The following is a 22,237-nucleotide window of genomic DNA, read 5'->3' as shown; positions in this document are numbered from 1 at the left end:
TTTCACACGAGGAAAGAGCCAGTGTCCTTCCAGAGCTCCCTGGATGCTTCCGGAGAGGGAACACTGAGCCGTTTCCGCCGCCATTGCGGATTTCAGAGAGAAGATCAGCCGTAGCTGCCGCTATCCATCGATGCTGTGCAGAAAGCATACACAAAAGGAAGACAAATTTAACATTTTCACGAGTATCAGATTTCGGAAACACAACTAAAAACACGCCATAGTGATTTTCCTTCTCGCCGTGCAGCCGTTTTCACTGACTGGCTCCGACCTACACTCTCAGTGAAGAGGTCGTAGCTAGCGCGGTGCTAACTGCCGAGCTAGCTAGCTGTACGGCTAGAATTTCAGGACTCCGGAGAAGCTCAAGAAATCACCATGGCTCAAATCCTGCCTATCCGCTTCCAGGAGCACCTGCAGGTATGCGAAGGAACGCTACAGCTTCACAGTTCCCAGCGTTTTCATTACTTGTTTGTTTCTCTGTATAATAACCGTTTGACAGTTTGCTAGACAAGCTAACGTCAATACCCGCAGCAAATGAATGACCTCCCCTCCCCCGTTTAGCCAACTGGTATCTTCATTCATTAGTCTTACGCTTGTGAACTCGAGTTAAAACGCTTCTCTCTACCAGAAACATTTCTTTCTGCCACTCTTTTATAGCCATGTTAAACAATTATTCATTTTTTCTGTAATGGTTGCCGTACGTGTAGCTTAATTAGTTGAGCTGCTAGCTTTTGCGTTAGCGCCTGAACCGTTAGTTAGCGGATCGTATGGGATGTTGAGAGTGATTTAATTATAACGGCGCTGGAGTATTTAAGTTACCGTTCAGACACCATCGCGCATTGCTCTTATAAAAGCTGTCATAAATACGTTTGTATCACATTGTTACAGTCACAAGGGCCTTCGGATGAAGAGAAGCGGGTTATTAAAGCCCGATCAGCTGCAGTTTGACAGGACCTATTGCCATATAACGTCATGCACTGAGCGTTGTGTCACGACTAGCGATTTGCATTGCACGTTTTATCTAAATGACGTTTCTGACTAAATGTAATGTCAATCTGTCGTCTGACGCAAAATAGCGACTCAATCAATGAGGCATCCGATTTTTCCCCAACTATTTAGATTTCCCTAAAGCCCCGTAGATATGACTGCAGTACATTTCAATCACTTCCCAGCTTCTGGTTCTGCTGGATTATTGAATTTGCATAGGAACTCCGACTGTGAATGTGACTGTGATTATATTTTTTTCTCATATCTAAATAGAAGTTTAGTTTGGTTTTTAAAACCGCTTATTTATGTCATTTTCCTGATTATACCAATCCTATACATGGTACATAATGTTCTCTATTTAACTTTATGGTCAGATTTTCTGGTGGTAAGGCAGAGGTTTAGGAAAACTTGCCACACCTAGATGTGCAAACCTTATGCTAAAAGTTCCTAATTTGATTTCTAGATGAGGAACAACTAATGAGGACTAAATCCCTTTTTATTTGCTTTGCACTCTTAGCAATAACTCAAAACATGTATTGCTCAAAAATGCCTAAAACTGTTGGTTGTGTGACACTCAACCCAAAACGTTTAATGTATAGATAGCATAATGATGCCAAATTTGAGGCTGTTAGTTTTCATGCTTAACCCAAGAATAAACATAACATCAAAATGTCTGCCATCATTGAGCAGCCTTAATCTATAACCTTATGAAATGTTGTTGGGGGTTTTTTTTTCTCAGATTTCATTTTAATGTTTTAGTAAAGCTTGTGAAAACTTACCAGTGAGTTATCTCCAATTATTTATTTAAAAATATAGCATTATGTAAAATAAAAGAATACTTTTTGAAAGACAAAAAAGATATGAGCACAAAATCCACACTACATTTCATCAGTATTATTGTGGTTGGCAGATGACTTGTGTTCATAAATAACAAGGTTATTCATTATTTATTTTTTGCATACATTGAGTACTGTGAGCATATATCAAGCGTCCAGGTTTTCACAATCCCTTGTATACAGTAGTATCTAATGAACGTAATTGGGCAATTTTAACTTGATCGCCTTTGACTGGTGATCAGAAGTCCAAATTTAAAAACTACATCAACAAACAGGGTCTTTATTCCATCTATGGGCATTGGGGAACACTTAACTGCATTTTCAGCTCTTTCCTCAATGTACTTGATTTACTGAAATGAATTACTTCAACAGCTTGTCAACAAGTTGAGCGTGAACCTGCCAATTACTGACCAATTTGAGTCAGGTTTGTTGTAGCTGGAGGGATAGAGTTAGGAGCTGGTGCTTTAATGCACTTCACTCTGAGTTTATTCAAAATGAGAGCGAAACATGCGCTTTGATGCATCAATGGGGTCATCTTGCAATTAGTGATGAACCCATCAGGCTTTTCCTAGCTGATACGACTTTATGATATTTTCTAAGGCCTGTTATACGTGGAATAAAAATGTGCTGCATGTTGCTCTGAATACAACAAAAAAGGATGTAATCACAAGGATATCGTCATTTATTTATTAATAAAGCAGATTTGTCCCTAACCTTTATGTATTTCTGTTGTTATGGTTTTTACTCAAACTTGTTCAGATATTGGGAAACAGTTTTGCTAAATTTACTGTTTTGAAAAAAAAAATAAAATAAAAAAAGTGAATTTCAGTATTTGATTTGATTATCTCTGGCTGATTGAGTTATGCATCTTTACTTGTAGTCTTATTTCCTTGATGAATTCTAAGCAATTAGTGCTAGGAAGGAACCAGCATTTCTCCTTCCTGGGTTGCTTTACGTTATGTAAAGTATTTATTTATTTTTTTTTTACGCTTTTAAAAAATCGTAGTTATCATGATTATAAATAAAATCCATAACGGGGGTCTTGCAACCCATGGATGATCTTTTACATCTCTTGCTCTAGAATTGTAAAGGACTGTGTAGGCTGTGCTGCTCAAACAGTTTTCATGTTTCTGTGACAGCTCCAGAACTTGGGGATCAACCCAGCCAACATTGGCTTCAGCACTCTCACCATGGAGTCTGACAAGTTCATCTGCGTGAGGGAGAAAGTGGGTGAGCAGGCCCAGGTTGTCATCATTGACATGGCCGATCCCAACAACCCCATCCGCCGGCCCATCTCTGCCGACAGCGCCATCATGAACCCCGCCAGCAAAGTTATCGCCCTTAAAGGTAAGCAATTGCTTGAATCCGTGTCGTATTTTTGGGACATAGAGAGTATTTTAGGGTTTCTTTTTTTTTTTTTCTTTTTTTTTTCTTTTTTTTGACATTGTCCAAAAAAGTAAAAGTTAACAGTTAAGATTTGGCCGGTCAAATTTCTTGCTATTATCTTGTCTAAGTCACGGGATCATTTGTGTAAATTAACTTTGTGTTGTCAGTTACGTAGCTTTCACATTCTGCTTTTCATTTTGATGTTCATAAGTAGATCATTTCCATCTTTGTTTGTCAACAACTGCAGTGTAGTGTTACCAATTCAAATGTAAAGTACTATTAGGAAAAGTAGCAGTAGAAATAGTGAAATGTCATGCTGTCATAAATGCTTTGTCTGTTTTGCTTGTTTTTGCTCTTTTTTTCATTTCTTACTGCTCTCTTATGTTTGCAGACGGTGAGTTGAATTTTACATATCCCGAGTTGTCAAAGTGTTCCTGTATGCACTGTCTTAAAATGTTTGCACTTTGCTTATTGTAATTTAATCCAGTGCTTGAGATAACAAAAAAAAAAAACCCTGCAGAAGCAGAGATTACCAAAATGGCTTTAAATTCGTCATCTTCTTTTTTTTTTTGTAATGTGTGTTTGTACATTTGATACAATGTACATATATTTTAATCTACATCTTATTTTCCACAACATACTGTATAGCATATTTTTAAGTCTTCTGTTTTGTACAGTATGTAAATACACATTTTAGGGTTTATTTAGACCTTTTTATAGACTGCAAAATATTTTTGCCTGCATGGAATTTTGAGTTTGTTTATTTGATGTGTGATAGAAATCTTTGAGTAATTGCATCTGGGCTGGTGTTGAACATGTTAAAGCTGATTTACAGATATCAAAACACCTTTAATTGCCTGCATCCGTGGTGAGAAACAAAACAAGCTGTAGCGTTGCAGTACAGTTGTTCCCGTTATCAATCAAATATTTTAAAAAATACTCAGTGGTATAGTATAATCATGTCCTTGCTTCTGTGAATCCTTTTTTTTTTTTTTTCACTAGGTTATAAAAATAAATAGTATGATTCCACCACTATTGCATCGTCTACTACACCACTACTATAATTTTTGTATGATTTCCCCCACTTAATGATGTTCGAGGCTCTGCAGTCTCACTAACCAGTTCATCCTGGCAGCCAAAGAATATTGTACTAAAGAATTTCTGCAGTTCAGCCTTAATTAAGGATGGGTGAAATTAACTTAAATATTTTTTCTTTTTTATTATTGCAAATTTAAAATTGGTATCATTTTTGCAGTAGATTACAAACCAGAAACGCACATAGTGCTCTTAAAAATAAAACTGCCTCTATTTTCCTCCACATTAGATTGCTTTAGTGATTTGATAGTGTTATTACTGTCTTCATGTTAAACAACATATTAACAATTTGACCTGCATTTAACGCCATTTCAGTTAATTTTACAGACAGAATTGACAAAAGTTCTGCTTTTTCACATCAGCACTTTGCTTCAAACATCATAATTGATTGACTAGCGTTTCAGCAGCTCTCAAATGTTTTGATAGAACTATGGACAGAACAGGTGAGACGATTCAGGCAAAATGAGAGCTGAAGCAGGCGCTCTGTCATGATGAGCTTTATTATACAGGAGGAAAATATGAAGATTAAAGGAAAACATTGATTCATTAGAGCAACAAAATATTGTGCACAGCCTGTGATAAAGCTTGGCAAGCTGGGAATACCAAAAATTGGCATTGATCTTAAAAGAATGTACCAGCACATTTAGAGCTGGGCTGATGGTTAAATTTGAATAGATTTATAATATCAATACTTCATTGTCTATTTTGGATTACTTATTTAGAATAGCCACTGTTAATAAGGGATATTTGCTCCACATAGCTCAATAAACAGACACTTTCCTCCAACAAGATTGAACTGGAGGAAATGAAAATGGGTTTGAGTGCATCTGACCAGCATCCTCCTTGTTATCACATCTGTTTGTCTTTGTGCTTCTTCCTAATCTGCATTCACACCCAGCCTAAATGAATCCCCTCTATGTACCTAAATACATCTTAAATGCCGCTGAAGCTCTAACATGCCCAAAGTTTCATTCTTCTGGGTGATGTTAGAAGCTGAAGATGTGACACAGAGTCTTCAGTTTAACCTCCAAAGGCCATAATGTTTATTTCTGGAGACAGCATTTTATAAAATATACCTGGCTTTGCATTAAAAGGCAAGAGGGTAAAAAAAAAAAAATACACCTAAACAAATGCGTCTGCCACAGAATCAACAAAACATTACAGTGCCATTAGTTCACATTGGGTACAAATTATGGAGAAGAAAAATATATTTTGACTATTAAAATCTACAAGACACGCCAACTGAAGCATTGTATTATATTTATTTTGAGACAAAAACCTTTTAAGAACAATCATCTGAAAAAGCTTATCTTATTACTTGTGATGAATGCAAGTATATCACAAACAAAAAGATCCACCTGGCCTGTAACATATGTCCTCATTTTACAACCCAGTTTCGCCGTTATGGTAACGTAGCTCCATATTTCAGCTGTGTTGTCAAAGTGGCAAAAAAATACAACACTGGGCTGCATTTAAGAGCAGAACCTCCTTTTTAGCAGAGCTGTTAATTGCGACTTTAACAAATAAATTTGACATTAAGAGGTTGTGGCATCTAGCGTGATTGAATGCAGATCCATATTAGTGGTTGCCTTTGTTTGTTTTACTGCTGTTTCTGGCTATTATTATTTTTTATTTAATGGCCCGTTTTTGTAAGTCAAGTCCCTGATTTCCAGCACCTATCCAGCAGCTGGAGTAGGTATGCCTCAATGGTAGGTTTAATCCAAAAGTTTGCTTTGGCTTGTGCGTTGTCGTACCTTAAGTCATAACCCTCATTTGAAGTAAATATTTGAAATGGTGTCGGATGATCACGGCATTCATTTCTGTCACCTTTTCTCTCGATGTTTTCAGCTGCAAAGACCCTGCAGATCTTTAACATTGAGATGAAAAGCAAGATGAAGGCTCACACCATGACAGACGACGTGACTTTCTGGAAGTGGATCTCTCTCAACACCGTGGCCCTGGTCACAGACAACGCCGTGTACCACTGGAGCATGGAGGGCGATTCTCAACCAATCAAAGTGTTTGACCGCCACTCCAGCCTGGCAGGCTGCCAGATCATCAACTACCGTACTGACGCCAAACAGAAGTGGTTGCTCCTCATTGGTATCTCAGCTCAGGTAGAATCACTAGAAGAGCGCTTTAATAATGAATGAGTCTGACAGTGTCGGTGAGATATATGGTTTTATTTTTTTTCTTTCTCCTTCAGCAAAATCGTGTTGTTGGTGCCATGCAGTTGTACTCTGTGGACAGGAAGGTCTCCCAGCCTATTGAAGGCCATGCTGCTGGCTTTGCACAATTTAAGATGGAGGGCAACACCGAAGAATCGACTCTGTTCTGCTTTGCTGTGCGGGGACAAGCAGGAGGAAAAGTACGATTTAGCAGCGCCGCGAAGCCTCCTGCTCACGGCTGCATAGATAAAAGAGATCACAGCTGACTTCATCCAGATTCCAATTTAAATGTACTAAATTGAAAACCTGAAGCTTAACACAAACCCACATTGGCTGACTTTGTCTTCTTTTCTTTTTGACTTCCAGCTTCATATTATTGAAGTCGGAACCCCGCCAAGTGGAAACCAACCATTCCCCAAAAAAGCCGTGGATGTTTTCTTTCCTCCGGAAGCACAGAACGACTTCCCTGTTGCTATGCAGGTACAATGCTTCTATATGCTGGTGACCATTAGAATGCAGTTTTGTTCAGTTTATTTATAAAGCACCAATTCATAACAAATTTTAACTTAAGAAAATGATTTGTGCAGTTCTTTTCAGTCCAAATTTAATTTTGGGCTAATGCTAATTATAAACTAAATCCAGACAGTGCCTGAGCAAGCTTGTGACACTGCAGAAGTCAGGATTTGTAGGGAATAGTAGGACTCTGATTGGCTACCATTTCCCAGTCAGCGTTCCTTTGGATCACCATAGAAATGAACCGTTTCAGTCTACCTCTGGGAGTCTGGCTTCCAGCCGGTGGTTGCTAGCGCTACCTGAACTTTCACATTTAGATGCTAGCTGCATTTATGACCTCTTTCTCTCTTTCTGCACGTCTAGATCAGCTCCAAGCAAGATGTCGTTTTTCTCATCACAAAGTACGGCTACATCCACCTGTATGATCTGGAGACTGGAACTTGCATCTACATGAACCGGATCAGCGGGGAGACCATTTTTGTCACTGCCCCACATGAACCCACTGCTGGGATTATTGGAGTTAACAGGAAAGGACAGGTACATTTTCAGCTGATAAACTTGATTTATTTATCTGTGTTTATCAAATCAGGACTAGAGATCAAACATTAGAACCAGCTCCAAATCATAGATGTTAATTAAACACCTAACAATTAATTTTTAAACCGGCTCTTGTCTCACGCTCGACAGGCATGCTTGAACTACACTCTTACACGTTTTTGTGTGTGTGTGTGTGTGTGTGTGTGTGTGTGTGTGTGTGTGTGTGTGTGTGTGTGTGTGTGTGTGTGTGCGTGCGTTAGTCCTGACATTTGTTGGTGATTCATTTTCCCTGTGGTATGTCAGCTTACTGCCTATCAGCTTGGGTCCTTGGGTGTGACCTTGATTGAGTAAATCTGTGTGAAAATATCTCGCTGCAGCAGCATTTTTACTTTCGGGCAGCATGTGACAGCCACAGCAGGGAGGCAAAGCTTGGCTAGGCAAGCTGCACAACCTAATCCTGTTATTTGTCTTGGCTTGCACCTGCAGGTCCTACACACACTGCTCAGAGTGTTGCACATGCCTACAGTGACATATATTTTAGCACTGTGCATAAAGACAAGAACATATTTTGAATTTGAGTTTTGGTTCAAGTTATGTTGATTTTTTTTTTTTTTTTTTTTTTGTTTTTTTTTTCCTTTCAAAAAATAATGTAATCCAGTGTTTAAATCAAAATCAGTTCAGTACTTAAGTGCAACATTGCTTAACTACAGTTATTTTTTGGTTGGGAATTTTTTTTCCTTTACATTTTATTTTATGATCATTTTGAATGTAAGCAAATTACACACATTCTTTTACATCAAATGTAAAAAAGATCAAGCGGTGTAAAAACTTTTGATCACGTGTGTCTTTGTTTCATCAGATATAGTGTGTTAATGATTTTATTTTCTTCTCCAGGTGCTTTCGGTGTGTGTGGAGGAAGAAAATATAATCCCATACATCACCAACGTGCTCCAGAACCCAGACCTGGCTCTACGCATGGCTGTACGCAACAACCTTGCTGGTGCCGAGGAACTATTCGCTCGCAAGTTTAACACCCTGTTTGCTGCAGGAAATTACTCGGAAGCAGCCAAGGTGGCGGCCAATGCCCCTAAGGTACTTCTGCATGCCAATGTGCACACGCGACATCACATAAATACTCAGTTTATGGTTATATTTCTTATACAAACAAAGGAGAAGATTTGTGATGAGACTTAAGTGCCCCAGCCAAATACTGTGAAATTCTTTTTTTTATTTTTATAGATGTATATATATTATATTTGATGAAAAGGGTGGACTGTCCATTTTCTGCTTCAGGGCATCCTGCGGACTCCAGACACCATTCGGAGGTTCCAAAGTGTTCCAGCACAACCGGGCCAGACTTCTCCTTTGCTCCAGTACTTCGGCATCCTGCTGGACCAAGGCCAGCTCAATAAGTTTGAGTCTCTGGAGCTCTGCAGGCCTGTTCTTCAGCAGGGCCGCAAGCAGCTACTGGAGAAATGGCTGAAGGAGGATAAGGTAGATGCCTTTCCTTACCAACAGTCAAGCTGTACTTAAAACCTCTTGAAAAGTCAATTGTCTCTAGGTGATTTTCTCACTGTGTGCTGTTTGAGTATGTGTCTGTCACTGTCAGCCAAATTCACTTTTTTTGGATTATGGAACTGTAAAAACCAAATTTCAGTTTTCTTTTTCTTTTGATGTAATAACTTAGGTCTGTGATTTTGTTGTTAATTTGCTTTGTGTGTTTGTTTCCAGCTGGAATGTTCTGAGGAGCTCGGAGACCTGGTGAAGTCTGTCGATCCCACTCTGGCCCTCAGTGTGTATCTCAGAGCAAATGTCCCAAATAAAGTCATCCAGTGCTTTGCAGAGACCGGACAGTTTCAGAAGATCGTTCTTTATGCCAAGAAGGTGTGTGATGGAGAACGTTTATGTATTCTACGTTTGTTGGGTGACCCAGAAAAACATATTGAGGAGTTTGGATTTTAGCTTGGCTTATCTAATGTTCAGATAAAGGATTATGAGTTGGTTAAACCAAAGGAATAATCTGTGGGTCCTGCAGGTGGGCTACACACCAGACTGGATCTTCTTGTTGAGGAACGTTATGCGGATCAGTCCAGAGCAAGGTCTCCAGTTCTCCCAGATGCTGGTTCAGGATGAGGAACCTCTTGCTGATATTACACAGGTATGACATATGTGTCGGCTGTTAAACAGTACAGTTGTGTTACTTTTACATTTAAAAAAAAAAAAAACATTTAGAAACATGATTAAACATGTACATCATTTTGTTTTTCTCCAGATTGTTGACGTGTTTATGGAGTACAACCTGATCCAGCAGTGCACCTCATTCTTACTAGATGCTCTAAAAAACAACAGACCCATGGAAGGACCGCTGCAGACACGTTTACTGGAAATGAACTTGGTTCATGCTCCACAGGTAGATGCAAATAACCAGTTGTTTGATTCAGAGTTGCCAATGATAGTTGTTTCTAATCTCAGAATCAAATACTGACATTATGAACAACAATGGATTAGTAATGTAAAATCAGTGATTACCCTCCAAACCCTGTGATACAGAGTGCTACAAGCAGTGAGAATGGTAGCAGGAACCAACCAGTGTAAAGCGTCTAATGACGATTTATCTTTCATGTGTCATATCATTTAGGTGGCAGACGCCATCCTTGGCAATCAGATGTTCACCCACTACGACCGCGCCCATGTGGCACAGCTGTGTGAGAAGGCTGGCCTCCTGCAGAGGGCACTGGAGCATTACACAGACCTGTATGACATAAAGCGAGCCGTGGTGCACACACACCTTCTCAACCCAGAGGTATCAAATTGAAATAAACTCCTTAAAATGACAATTAAAACACCTGACTGATGAGGAATTTAGCCAGATTACAAGGAGTGTAGTTGTATCTGCTGCATGTTTTCTGATCATTCCTGCAGTGGTTGGTGAATTTCTTCGGCTCCCTCTCAGTGGAGGACTCACTGGAGTGCCTGAGAGCCATGCTGTCGGCCAACATCCGCCAGAACCTGCAGATCTGTGTGCAGGTGGCTTCAAAGTACCATGAACAGCTCACTACTCAGTCCCTCACTGAGCTCTTTGAGTCATTCAAGAGCTTTGAAGGTGAGTTGAAAATGCGTTTCAAAGTTGGATGTAAGGTGGAGATCGGTTGCTGTTGCAAACATTTTTATTTTTCCAAAGTGATGGTGAAAATTTGTCGTTTTTTCCCCCCATCTTTTTTCCAGGATTATTCTACTTCCTGGGTTCTATAGTGAACTTTAGTCAAGATCCAGAGGTCCACTTCAAATATATTCAAGCTGCCTGCAAAACCGGCCAGATTAAGGAGGTGGAGAGAATCTGTCGAGAGAGTAACTGCTACGACCCGGAGCGGGTGAAGAACTTCCTGAAGGTTAGAAATTAGCAGTGTATAACTTTTACCCTACTGTAAAGTTTTTTTTATCCCATATTTTATCAAAATACAAGTTTTTATTGCCAATAATGCTTGTATTTTTTTGTCCAACAGGAGGCTAAACTTACTGACCAGCTTCCTTTAATCATTGTATGCGACCGCTTTGATTTTGTCCATGACCTGGTCCTCTACCTGTATCGCAACAGCCTTCAGAAATACATCGAGATCTACGTCCAGAAGGTACTTTTCTTCTCTTACAGGCAGCTCTTCTGATGTCGTTGTGGTTGTGCTTTTCTCATTTTTGCATAAACACGACGATTTCTTGATTATTTGCTCCAGGTGAACCCAAGTCGTCTGCCAGTGGTCATCGGAGGTTTATTGGACGTGGATTGTGCTGAGGATGTGATTAAGAACCTGATAATGGTGGTCAGGGGGCAGTTTTCCACGGATGAACTTGTTGCTGAAGTAGAGAAAAGAAATCGGTAAGAATGAAACTACCTCAGACGTGAAACCTATTATCACACATATCTGTTACATGATGTACCTCAGAGTGTTTTTGTCTTGTCCCTAAATCGGTGTTTTACTCTCTGCAGTCTGAAGTTGCTGCTGCCCTGGTTGGAGGCTCGTATCCATGAAGGCTGCGAGGAACCCGCTACCCACAATGCTTTGGCCAAGATCTACATCGACAGCAACAACAACCCTGAGCGCTTTCTAAGGGAGAACCCTTTCTACGACAGCCGTGTCGTGGGCAAATACTGCGAGAAAAGAGATCCCCACCTGGCCTGCGTGGCTTACGAAAGAGGACAGTGTGACCAGGAACTTATTCATGTGAGCTACAAATAAGAAGCTGTTTATGGAATAAGTCTAATTCCTTACAGCCAAAATTATTGGGTAGGGGCATAAATGTGGAATGCTTTCATGTTTCCCTGATTTGTTTCTACTGTATATGTTCTAGGTGTGCAATGAAAACTCGCTGTTCAAGAGTCTGTCCCGCTATCTTGTACGACGCAAGAACCCTGAGCTGTGGGCGAGTGTCCTGCTGGAGACCAACAACTACAGAAGACCCCTTATTGACCAGGTCTGACCAGCTTGTGCCAAAGCTAATATGAATTCAATATGCTGTAACCTTTAATTGTGATACAGTTCAGGATGAGCAGCCTTAATTCAGAAATATCATCGCAGCCTTCGTGTTTTCACAACTAGGGTTTAACAACACATCCACTGAACCCCTGCAAAACAACAAAACAGGATCTAAGTTCAAAAGAAAGTGACAAAATGCAATTATTAGAATATTTTCTCCCATTTTGGTTCTCACACAAATGTTTTAACATGATCTGCTCTGTTTTAGTTTGGACTAAAAGCAAATAGTGTTTCAGCTCTATGCATAACAAGCGTAACCAAAGGGAGGCATACTTTTGATTTCTATATTAACACAAACAACTGACTGACCAAATTATCATGAGCCATTGAGGATGACGTGTGCTGTTCCTCTGCTGTAGGTGGTCCAGACAGCATTATCAGAGACTCAGGATCCAGAGGAAGTATCCGTCACAGTGAAGGCTTTCATGACGGCCGACCTGCCCAATGAGCTCATTGAGCTGCTGGAAAAGATTGTGCTGGACAATTCTGTCTTCAGTGAGCACAGGTGATGCATCGGCCACCTCCTGAAACCCAAACAAACCCCAGTCTGACTTTTTAGCCGATTGTCCTTCAGTTATTTTTTTTTAAGCAAGTTACTCAGATACCCGTTTCTTGCTTCCTCTATGGACTTCCATAACCCATATTAGTTTTGTCAGTTGAGAAAATAAACAGTGGCATTTATGTAATTTATAGCCTGTTAAATGCGTTGCTCTTTTCAGAAACCTGCAGAACCTGCTCATTCTGACGGCCATTAAAGCTGACCGAACTCGTGTTATGGAGTACATCAATCGCCTTGACAACTACGATGCCCCAGACATAGCAAATATTGCCATCAGTAACGAGCTGTTTGAGGAGGCCTTTGCAATTTTCCGGAAGTTTGACGTCAACACCTCTGCTGTTCAGGTGAGGGCCACAGGCTCCACTGTTGTGTGCTTCCAATCTACTTCCGGTTTTGTCGTTTTCTGTCTTATTTTAATACTGGTCTTCACTGTAATAACCATGTTTTAAGCTTTTTCTTTGATCTTCTTCCTTTGTAGGTTCTGATTGAGCACATTGGAAACTTGGACAGGGCATATGAATTTGCCGAGCGTTGCAATGAGCCTCCAGTATGGAGTCAGCTGGCCAAGGCCCAGCTGCAGAAGGGAATGGTCAAGGAAGCCATCGACTCCTACATCAAGGCTGACGACCCATCTGCTTACATGGAGGTGGGACAGGCTGCAGCCCAAAGTGGTGAGACCGCCTCTACCTGATCATCTTTCATTTTAAAACCTCTTCCCTATTTTATTTGAAATTTCTTATGTTTGGTAAATGTATAATCGATGGGTCATTTGCAGGAAACTGGGAGGATCTGGTAAAGTTCTTGCAGATGGCTCGCAAGAAGGCTCGGGAGTCGTATGTTGAGACAGAGCTGATCTTCGCTTTGGCCAAAACCAATCGTCTGGCGGAGCTGGAAGAGTTCATCAACGGTCCCAACAACGCTCACATTCAGCAAGTAGGTCCTGGGAGCTCACTCGCATCTGGAGCAGCTGGCGCTCGAGGCGTCCGTTCTGGGTTTGACCTCCTGTTTCTTTTTGTTAAGGTGGGCGATCGTTGTTATGACGACAAGATGTACGAAGCGGCCAAGCTGCTTTACAACAACGTCTCCAACTTTGGCCGTCTGGCCTCCACGTTGGTGCATTTGGGAGAATACCAGGCAGCCGTAGACGGAGCACGCAAAGCCAACAGCACCCGCACCTGGAAGGAGGTGATGAAGCTGATTCGTTTTATTTGGTATTGCAATATGATATTTATTGGCTTAGGTGTGTGAAGTACATTTTTCTGCTCCTTCAGGTGTGTTTCGCCTGTGTAGATGGGAAGGAGTTCCGTCTTGCCCAGATGTGCGGTCTGCACATAGTCGTCCATGCCGACGAGCTGGAGGAACTAATCAACTACTACCAGGTATTGCTTCAGTCAAATATGGAAAAAAAAGATCTTATACTTTGAATTTCGATTTGATTTCTGAAGGTAGGCATGAATTAATTTCACGGAAATTACCATGGTCTTTTCATCGAACAAAACATATCTGCTAGGAGAGCAAATGGCTAAAATCAATTTTTTTGTGTCAATGCGAGTCCTTGCTTGGTGTCCTTCAGTCCCTCTGTGTCTCCTGCAGGACCGTGGTTACTTTGAGGAGCTGATCACCATGCTTGAGGCCGCTCTGGGTCTGGAACGCGCCCACATGGGAATGTTCACTGAGCTGGCCATCCTCTATTCCAAGTTTAAGCCGCAGAAAATGAGGGAACACCTGGAGCTCTTCTGGTCCCGCGTCAACATTCCTAAAGTAGGTGTTTGATTCTTTATCAGTCACTCGGCAGTAAAGTGATTCATTTCAGGCAAATATGCATAAACTGGGAAATTAAAAACAATACTACTGATTTCAAATGTGAGTTAATGAAATTATATTTGTGTGTGTGTGTATTTCAGGTTCTCAGGGCAGCTGAGCAGGCCCACCTCTGGGCCGAGCTGGTATTCCTCTATGACAAGTATGAGGAATATGACAACGCCATCATCACCATGATGAACCATCCAGCTGACGCCTGGAAGGAGGGTCAGTTCAAAGACATTGTCACCAAGGTAATGAGGAGAAAAAGAATCAATGACAACAACAGGCACAAAAAAAAAATACTACTGTTGTGTTTTTGTTGAGGAAGACAGATCTGTGATGAACTGAACGTCTGCGTCTCATTCCAGGTGGCGAATGTAGAGCTGTACTACAAGGCCATCCAGTTTTATCTGGAGTTCAAGCCGTTGTTACTGAACGACCTGCTCATCGTGCTCTCACCCCGGTTGGACCACACCCGGGCCGTGATCTTCTTCAGCAAGGTGAAATTGGCTCCGAATAAAATTAAATCATCATACTGACAGCAGCTGAGGGTCATTTAAAACGTTGTGTGTCGGGGTGCTCATTAACTTTATTTTAAATCTGATTCTGTGTCCAGATGAAGCAGCTGCCTCTCGTTAAAACTTACCTGCGGTCGGTCCAGAATCACAACAACAAGGCAGTAAATGAGGCACTCAACAACCTCTTCATTAATGAGGAAGACTACGCGGTACGATGCGATCTGTGTCATTGTTCATCTATTCTTGTGCTGCAAGTTTCAGCTTTTTAAATACCTTGATATTTAATTAAGGACAAAAAAGTTGACATTTTTTCCATATGACATGATTAGACTTTGTCAAATGGTTGGATTTTAAACTTTACCCCCCATCCTGTGTTTTTGTCTTTCAGGCTCTGCGAACATCCATCGACGCATACGATAACTTCGACAACATCTCACTGGCTCAGAGCCTGGAGAAACACGAACTGATTGAATTCAGGAGGATTGCAGCTTATCTTTTCAAGGGCAACAACCGCTGGAAGCAGAGCGTCGAGCTCTGCAAGAAGGACAAGCTCTACAAGGTGCAGCACCGTCTCACCGTTTGTGCCAGAAGCTGTGCTTAAATACAAAATGCCAGATGTGGTCCCTTCCTTCCCCTTCCCTACGAAAATCCAAATTACAGATGTGGCTTTGTGATCTCCTCACAGGACGCCATGCAGTATGCCTCAGAGTCCAAAGACACGGAGCTGGCCGAGGAGCTCTTGGCCTGGTTCCTGTACGAAGACAAAAAGGAGTGTTTCGCCGCCTGCCTGTTCACCTGCTACGACCTGCTGCGGCCAGACGTGGTGCTGGAAACTGCCTGGCGACACAACATCATGGACTTCTCCATGCCATACTTCATCCAGGTCATGAGGGAGTATCTGTCTAAGGTGGGTTGGCTGGTATGAGCGGTCTCGCACTGAGATCTGGTTAGAAACATTAAAAAAAAGCAGAAAACGATGAGTGACATTTAGCCTCTCTCTTTGAATAGAGAGGCTACATGTCGCCTACTGAAAGATTTGGAGAAAGTTTTGCAAACTTGCACCATTCCTTCCTTCCTTCCTTCCTTCCTATGAGGACCAGCAAGCTAAAAAGTGTCTGCGAATTCTGTTTGTCAGTAAAGTTTTCTCTCCAGACCTTCAATATTAGCAGCTCTGTCTGTCCTCGCTCCTCTTCCTCTGCTGCTGTCATCATTGTTCCATCATTGATGTTGCATTTTGTTTTCCATCCATTTTGTGCTGCTTTTCCATACAAATGTTTTGCAGTGGAGATTCAGAAAACTACTTCATAGCTCTGTTGCAAGTCAGAAATACAAGCTGTTGTCTTCATAACAGGTAGCAGACTTGAGGGAAGAATTTCTGAAAAACTTTAAGCCAAAGTGTCTTAGTTGTAAGATTCTCATTTTTTTTAACAGTTTATAGTTAAGACTAATTTTGTAGCATAATTTATTTGCCCCACCTTGCAGTTAATCCATCTAGTTTTGCATTTACCTAAAATGCAAAGTGAGCAATTTCTGCACCATAAAAATCTCAAAGTCTGCATTTGTATCAAAAGTGGTGTTAATTACCCACACCGCTTGGAGGGTTTTGTGTGGTTCCCTTAGCGACGAGCCTTCAGTTTGATCTTTTTTTCCTTCTGTCAATTTCTGTTTTGGGGAGACTCCCATTTGTTTTTTTTTCCTCCTTAAGTTGCCTCTCTGAATTTCCTTTCCAGGTTGATGCGATAAAGGAAAAGGTGAAAGTCGAATCCATTTTCTAATCATTCTTTTTGACCCCCGCCCCCCCTGTCCTCCCTCTGCCATGTCCAGTAGTCTTTAGTTTGCGGGAGTAAACTGAGCAGAAACTGCATGCCCCTTCCTCCTTTCATGTCACTCTGCCGCTTCTGACTGTAATCTCCACTAGACAACCCACCCAACCCACTGTGCTCCGGAGTGGGGCTCTTCACCAACCTCTAAGGCTCTGTTTGGAAAGCTGCTGAGTGGTTGCTCAGACTTTTCTAATTCAAATACAATGAGAATGTTTCTTGGTTGTTCAAAAAAGATTAAAATCCAAGAAAAAGATTAATCTATTCTATCGGTATATAATGTGGTTGACCAACACCCCTTTCCCCCAGCATAGGACTCTGGGAACGCTTTTTTTTGAGTTGAGACATGAGATCAGGCTGAAGTTGGCGGGTGGAGGCAGCACAAGACTTGAAACTACGGCGGAGGTTCACCCTCAAGCAAAGCAACCCTAAACATACAGCTAGAGCAACAATTTAATGTTTAAGACTGAAATATATTGATGATTTCAAACTGGCTCAGTCAAAATCCAGACTGAGATTTAAAATAATGTAAGGCAAAATTTAGGAGAGCTAATCCCAGACCTGCTGTTTTTTGTGGTTTCGTAAAAAACGGGTCAAGTTCTAGAAATATAAAGCTGGTGCAGACCTGCTGCTGTAGTTGGCTCTACAGAGTAATGACTTACTCAGCCCTGGATACAGTAGATCACCACACCTACAGATTATAAAGTCTATGGTTGCAACGTGTCTGATGTACAAAAAAATGTCAAGGGGTATGAAGGCTTGTGCAAGGCTTTATAAAGAATACACCAAATATTGGCATTTAATCGTTAGATGCTATGAAGATTGTTTTATGCTGTCTGTTGACATTTTATAACACAATTAATTGGTAATCTCAGCATCAAACCAATTTGATTTGATCATTTTTTTTACTGCCAGAATTTTGAGGAGACCTGAAGGCTCCTCAGAATTCTGTGATATTTTCTATTTTAGTTTTTTTTTTTTTTTTTTTTTYTCCCTCATTTAATTAGTGATTCTGTGAGCTCAGATGTGCAGCCACACATGGAGACGGCTTTCCAAACAGATTCTTGGTGTGAAGAGTTCCTCTCTGGTTGGATCCCTGTCCTGCTGTCGTCAGGTCCTCTCATTCAGAGTCACAGATGGATTCGCTGACTTGTTAACACCACTCGGCTGCAGTCTGCCGTTAACATCCTAAATTAGTTCATAACTTCAAACAGCTCTTTCTCTTTTTTCCCAAAATTTGCTCCCATTAAAGTTTATTTCTTGCTTGCGTACAGCTGTTTGGTTTAGATGCAGCCAATATGTCTATATAGGATTTAGTCTGCAGCTAAATTGAACCCTAATTTCCGTACCAGACCAGCCACAAAGCGTATTTATCCAGAGATTTGTTTTCTTTTACTACGTGGACTGCCTAATTTCTCTGTGCTAATAAACAGATGTTAACATAAAATCCAAAATAAGTGGATTAAAAGCACCAAAAAAGTGTCCAATATTTGTACAGTACATCTCTTCAAAGGACAGTTTAAATGTATGATGGCAAGAAAACATGTAATTTGAGTGTGTTGGTTGGGGAAAGAAAAGTAGAACAAGCATGCCCCCCCTCCCCTCTGCCCCCTCCTCCCTCTGCCTCCACCTCTGTAGCCGTCAGCAGCACTCAGACCAGGCTAAAAGATGTCGCCCGCTGGCTGTTCCTGCTTCTGGAAACCTTAAATTGGCTGAACAGTCATCCCCTTCGCCCTCTTTCACTCTCCTCCCGCTGTAGCCCGCTCTCCCTCTGTCTTTCTCATGCACCCTCAAAGAAGAACAGAACTAAACTGCTGCTTCAGCATGTTTCTCAAACCCTTCTCCTGTCAAATGAACCTGCAGCCTGTATTTTCTCAGCATAGCCTGCTTAACCAGATCGGCCGTAGTTGTCTCTGTGTCGCCGTATGTAGAGAACTGAACCCAAACGCGTTGGAAGAGGCTCTCGGGGGCAGCTTGGTTCTTGCTTTCTTTTGTCCCTTCCCTGCTGGTTTGTTTCTGAACTGTGAAGGAAATAGTTTAGGGGGGAAAGAAATGAATCAGGTGGCCGAAGCAAATTGTTTTTTTTTGGGGGGTTAATTAACATCTCATAGCTGTTTTAATTTTTTGTTTTTCACATTGACTTGGTTTAAGGTGAAATAATTTAAATATCACGAGTGTTTTTGTATTACAATATTAATCAGTAACCTTATTACTGATTGGAGTTTGGACTGACTTTTCATTTTATAGTAAGTAGAATATTTCAGCGGAAAAGGGGGGGTAATGTTTCCCATAATCAAATGTGATAAGGATTATCACATTTGATAATCCTGGTTGGTTCTCTACATACTCATACATGTTCTGGGTGGCTGGATGGTGGGACCATTATTGCCCAGTAGCTCTTTGTCTTTGTCTTTCCTCCTAATTCCCTAACTGTTACCACGGATAGGTGGATGTCCATCTGATAGACGCCTGTAGCCACGCTCGATTAGAGTAGCCGGTACCTGTTTAACTCTAGTTAATCCTCATGCCTTATAGAGGGTCTCCAACACATGAGCAAGGTCTGCCGCCGGCAGCCTGTTTTTTGTTTTATTTATTTATTTACTTAAATCTGGACTGTATTGATCTTCGCCTGTCAGGAATGGTCCCATCCGTCAGCCAGTGAAATAACCCCGAGGTCAGTTTTTTTTTGTTTTATTTTTTGTTTTATTTTTATTTTATTTTATTTTTTTTTTTACAAACATGGCGTCTCTGCCTGTGCTCTTCAGGAGCCGATCGCCGACTCTTCAGCTCCAGTCTGACTCGGTAATGTTTTCCCACAGGTGGACAAACTCGAAGCCTCTGAGTCTCTGAGGAAACAGGAGGAGCAGGCCACGGAGTCTCAACCCATTGTTTACGGTAATAACAGCTTTAACACTTTAACTGAGTTAGAGTCTCCAGATTCCTTCGACGGCTGCATTTAAGGGCCAATTTTGTCCCATCAGTGCACCGAAGGCCGTTCCCTCATTCTGTTGATGAAGGAGATTTTAGTTCTTCTAACAATGTCGGAACACAGTGGAAGCTAGAGTGGGACAGGAGTAATGGTGCACCAATTGCAATTTTCTGGCTGATCACCGATCATTAAAAAACCTGACTTGTCGATACAAATAAAAAAAAACAAATCCTGTTTTTTTTTGGGGGGGGGAGTTTGTTTTTTTTTTTGTCTGAAAAGTTACTAAATATAGCGACAGATAAGTTGGCATTAGGGATGACTACTATTAACCGCGATTGTGCAGCTTTAAATATGGTAGCATAAAAACCCTATAAGATATAATTTACCAACTTTATTAGTTAATTATTTAATTAAAAAGCATTAAATGGTATTAAAAGGTCATCAGGATTTCGAGCTGCGTTTTTACCAGGTTGTGCTTGGCGTCGTCACAGTTGCTAGGCGACATTGCATGCACCAAGGACAGAGACGGGAATAAATCTGAAGGCAGCATCGTCCAGCTTCACAGCTGCTCACTTCCGTCATTGGCAGTCGGCGAGTGACCCGACCTGTGTCTGCCAGGTCAGCCGGGTCAGCTGGGTGCAGCCTCTGACTTTGGACACACCCATAGTGAAACATAACTCTTGACGGCAGATTCAGAGTTCCTTTGCAGTCCAGGACAGTGTCAAAGTGAGGAGTGTGATTGAGGTATTTTCCATGTCTGAATTAGGATGGACTTTTATCTATCCAGTTGTTCATTTGTTCATCTGGCCAACAATCCATTCACCCATTAGTCTTTTTGTCCTCATTTTGTGTGTCAGTCCATACTTCTATCTATGCTTTTATTATTTTGTTGTCTTATGGCTGACATCTGTCTATCCAAAGCCTTCCAGGCTGTAACTGTCTACTTTTATGGTTTGCAGGCACACCGCAGCTGATGCTAACAGCAGGGCCCAACATGGCCGTGCCTCCTCAGCAGGCGTATGGCTACGGCTACACGGGGGCTCCAGCCTACGGCCAGCCGCCACAGCCCAGCTTTGGTTACAGCATGTGAACGCCCGACCTCCCACCCGATACAGTCCAACCTCCCATCTGTCCTCCTTTTTGTTCCTCACCAGCTTCCCATGGTCTTCTACTCACTGCAAGGGCCACAAGCAAGCAACAGCCCACTGTTGTTTTGAGTATTAGTATTTTTTTCCCTTTTTTTTTTTCCTTTTTTTTTTTTTAGATCATCCTGTTATAGGAGAAAATATTCTACAGCACTGAAGGACATTTATTTGTATTGTTTGAAAGTTGTTGGACCACCTGTTTTTTCACATTCCGTATTTATAACAACTTATTTAGACTTTTTGTTTTTACGTTTTGTCTCGTTTTTCTATTGGTTTGTGAAGAAGTGGACTTGCTAAAGCTCAGCATTGAACCTTTGAAGTAGGTGGAGGAGCATCGGATTTTGCACTCATGAAGAAATTAATGTAGACAAGCTCTTACTTTTGATGTACTGAACATGTGAACAGCCTCCATTGTCTTGTCTGTAAATGCATTTCATTATTGTATATTCTGAGGAGAAAAAAAGGTTACATATAATATTAAATATTGCCATTTCAATGGCTCTAGCTAGCAACACTAAGTAATGATAGTATATTCTGCACAGGCGTGTAGCTTTATGGAGTTTTAAATGCATACAGACGTATGTCACTGTGTGACTGAGGGTGTTAGTGTGTGTGTGTGTCTGACCCGAGGGTCTGACCAATAATTTTAAGCCTCCTCCCAGCCTGAACAGGCCCGTTCACTCCATCCTCCTAGATGTTGGCTCTTCTTTGGCTCCATATATTGAGGTGACCTCTTGTGCCGTGTACAGTGCTTGTGTGAGACTGTGTCTGTGTATGTGCAAGGACGAGACCACGGCCACCAAACCCCAGGGTCCCTAACCGTACTGTGTGTGCGTGTGTATGTATGCGTGTGTGTGTGTATTTACTCCGAAACTTCCTCTTACTGAGGTCTGTGTATGCCAGGTTGTTGTGCTGTTTCCCTCGGTCACCGTTACCTCTTTTTGTTTTGTTTTTTTTTTGTTTTTTTGCGTGTACAGATGTGAACATGACGAACTGAAAACTTCTAGCTGGAGACTCTACCTATTCGCCCCCCACCCACTCTTCTCTTTGTTCGTCTTTATGGCGAACAAAGAGGGAAGAAGGTGGGCGGGTGGAACCCGTGGCGTTCTAATGACGGTTTAATGAAGATCCGTAACACTCCTGTAGGTTGTGTGTTTAGATTTAAGATGAAGAAAAAAATGGCTCTTTGTCAAGAAGGGTCGTGAGTTGGAGCCTCTTATCACCCTTGATGTACTTAACTTCCTTCCATGCTTTAAGCTGTGTGTGKAAAGTGTCATCCTAACCCGAACATAAGTTTGATTCCTTTCTGTTGTCATGCATAATAGTAGTTAAGGGGATCTGTCATGGATACATGGAAGATTATGACCTAACTGAAAGGGAAGTACTATCCTGAATAAAAATGAAATTAGACTCCA

The 22,237-nt window shown here is 41.4% G+C and overlaps 1 protein-coding gene across 6 annotated transcripts; it reads left to right on the top strand.

Annotated features, from left to right (window-relative positions):
• On the top strand, positions 1 to 22,237 carry LOC103474743 (clathrin heavy chain 1). Of its 6 annotated transcripts, XM_008425918.2 has the most exons (35): positions 1 to 414; positions 2,960 to 3,167; positions 3,598 to 3,600; positions 6,150 to 6,418; positions 6,508 to 6,669; positions 6,836 to 6,949; positions 7,346 to 7,519; positions 8,414 to 8,611; positions 8,813 to 9,013; positions 9,251 to 9,403; positions 9,555 to 9,677; positions 9,792 to 9,929; positions 10,158 to 10,322; positions 10,442 to 10,622; positions 10,745 to 10,908; positions 11,023 to 11,148; positions 11,248 to 11,390; positions 11,502 to 11,736; positions 11,864 to 11,986; positions 12,408 to 12,553; positions 12,768 to 12,951; positions 13,086 to 13,278; positions 13,383 to 13,540; positions 13,628 to 13,792; positions 13,879 to 13,986; positions 14,201 to 14,368; positions 14,512 to 14,661; positions 14,779 to 14,910; positions 15,027 to 15,137; positions 15,317 to 15,487; positions 15,614 to 15,835; positions 16,659 to 16,679; positions 19,385 to 19,422; positions 19,568 to 19,643; positions 20,637 to 20,725. In XM_008425918.2, the coding sequence occupies exons 1-34, from the start codon at positions 373 to 375 to the stop codon at positions 19,596 to 19,598; spliced, it is 4,920 nt and encodes a 1,639-aa protein (XP_008424140.1). In that variant the 5' UTR covers positions 1 to 372; the 3' UTR covers positions 19,599 to 19,643; positions 20,637 to 20,725. The 6 variants fall into 6 exon arrangements, with proteins under 6 accessions (XP_008424140.1, XP_008424141.1, XP_008424135.1 ...); XM_008425913.2 differs by lacking the exon at positions 19,385 to 19,422 and having other exon boundaries at positions 2 to 414; positions 20,637 to 22,237; XM_008425914.2 differs by lacking the exons at positions 3,598 to 3,600; positions 19,385 to 19,422 and having other exon boundaries at positions 2 to 414; positions 20,637 to 22,237.

Source organism: Poecilia reticulata, linkage group LG13, assembly GCF_000633615.1.
Source record: "Poecilia reticulata strain Guanapo linkage group LG13, Guppy_female_1.0+MT, whole genome shotgun sequence".
Taxonomy (NCBI): domain Eukaryota; kingdom Metazoa; phylum Chordata; class Actinopteri; order Cyprinodontiformes; family Poeciliidae; genus Poecilia; species Poecilia reticulata.
Note: the sequence above shows the minus strand (reverse complement) of the source record. Positions and strands in the feature narration are given on the sequence as shown.

Coding starts and splice junctions, on each gene's coding strand:
- LOC103474743 (XM_008425913.2), top strand. CDS start 373: ATGGCTCAAATCCTGCCTATCCGCTTCCAGGAGCACCTGCAG. Junction 6,670..6,835: donor GGGGACAAGCAGGAGGAAAA/GTACGATTTAGC, acceptor TTTGACTTCCAG/CTTCATATTATTGAAGTCGG. Junction 15,138..15,316: donor TTAATGAGGAAGACTACGCG/GTACGATGCGAT, acceptor TTTGTCTTTCAG/GCTCTGCGAACATCCATCGA.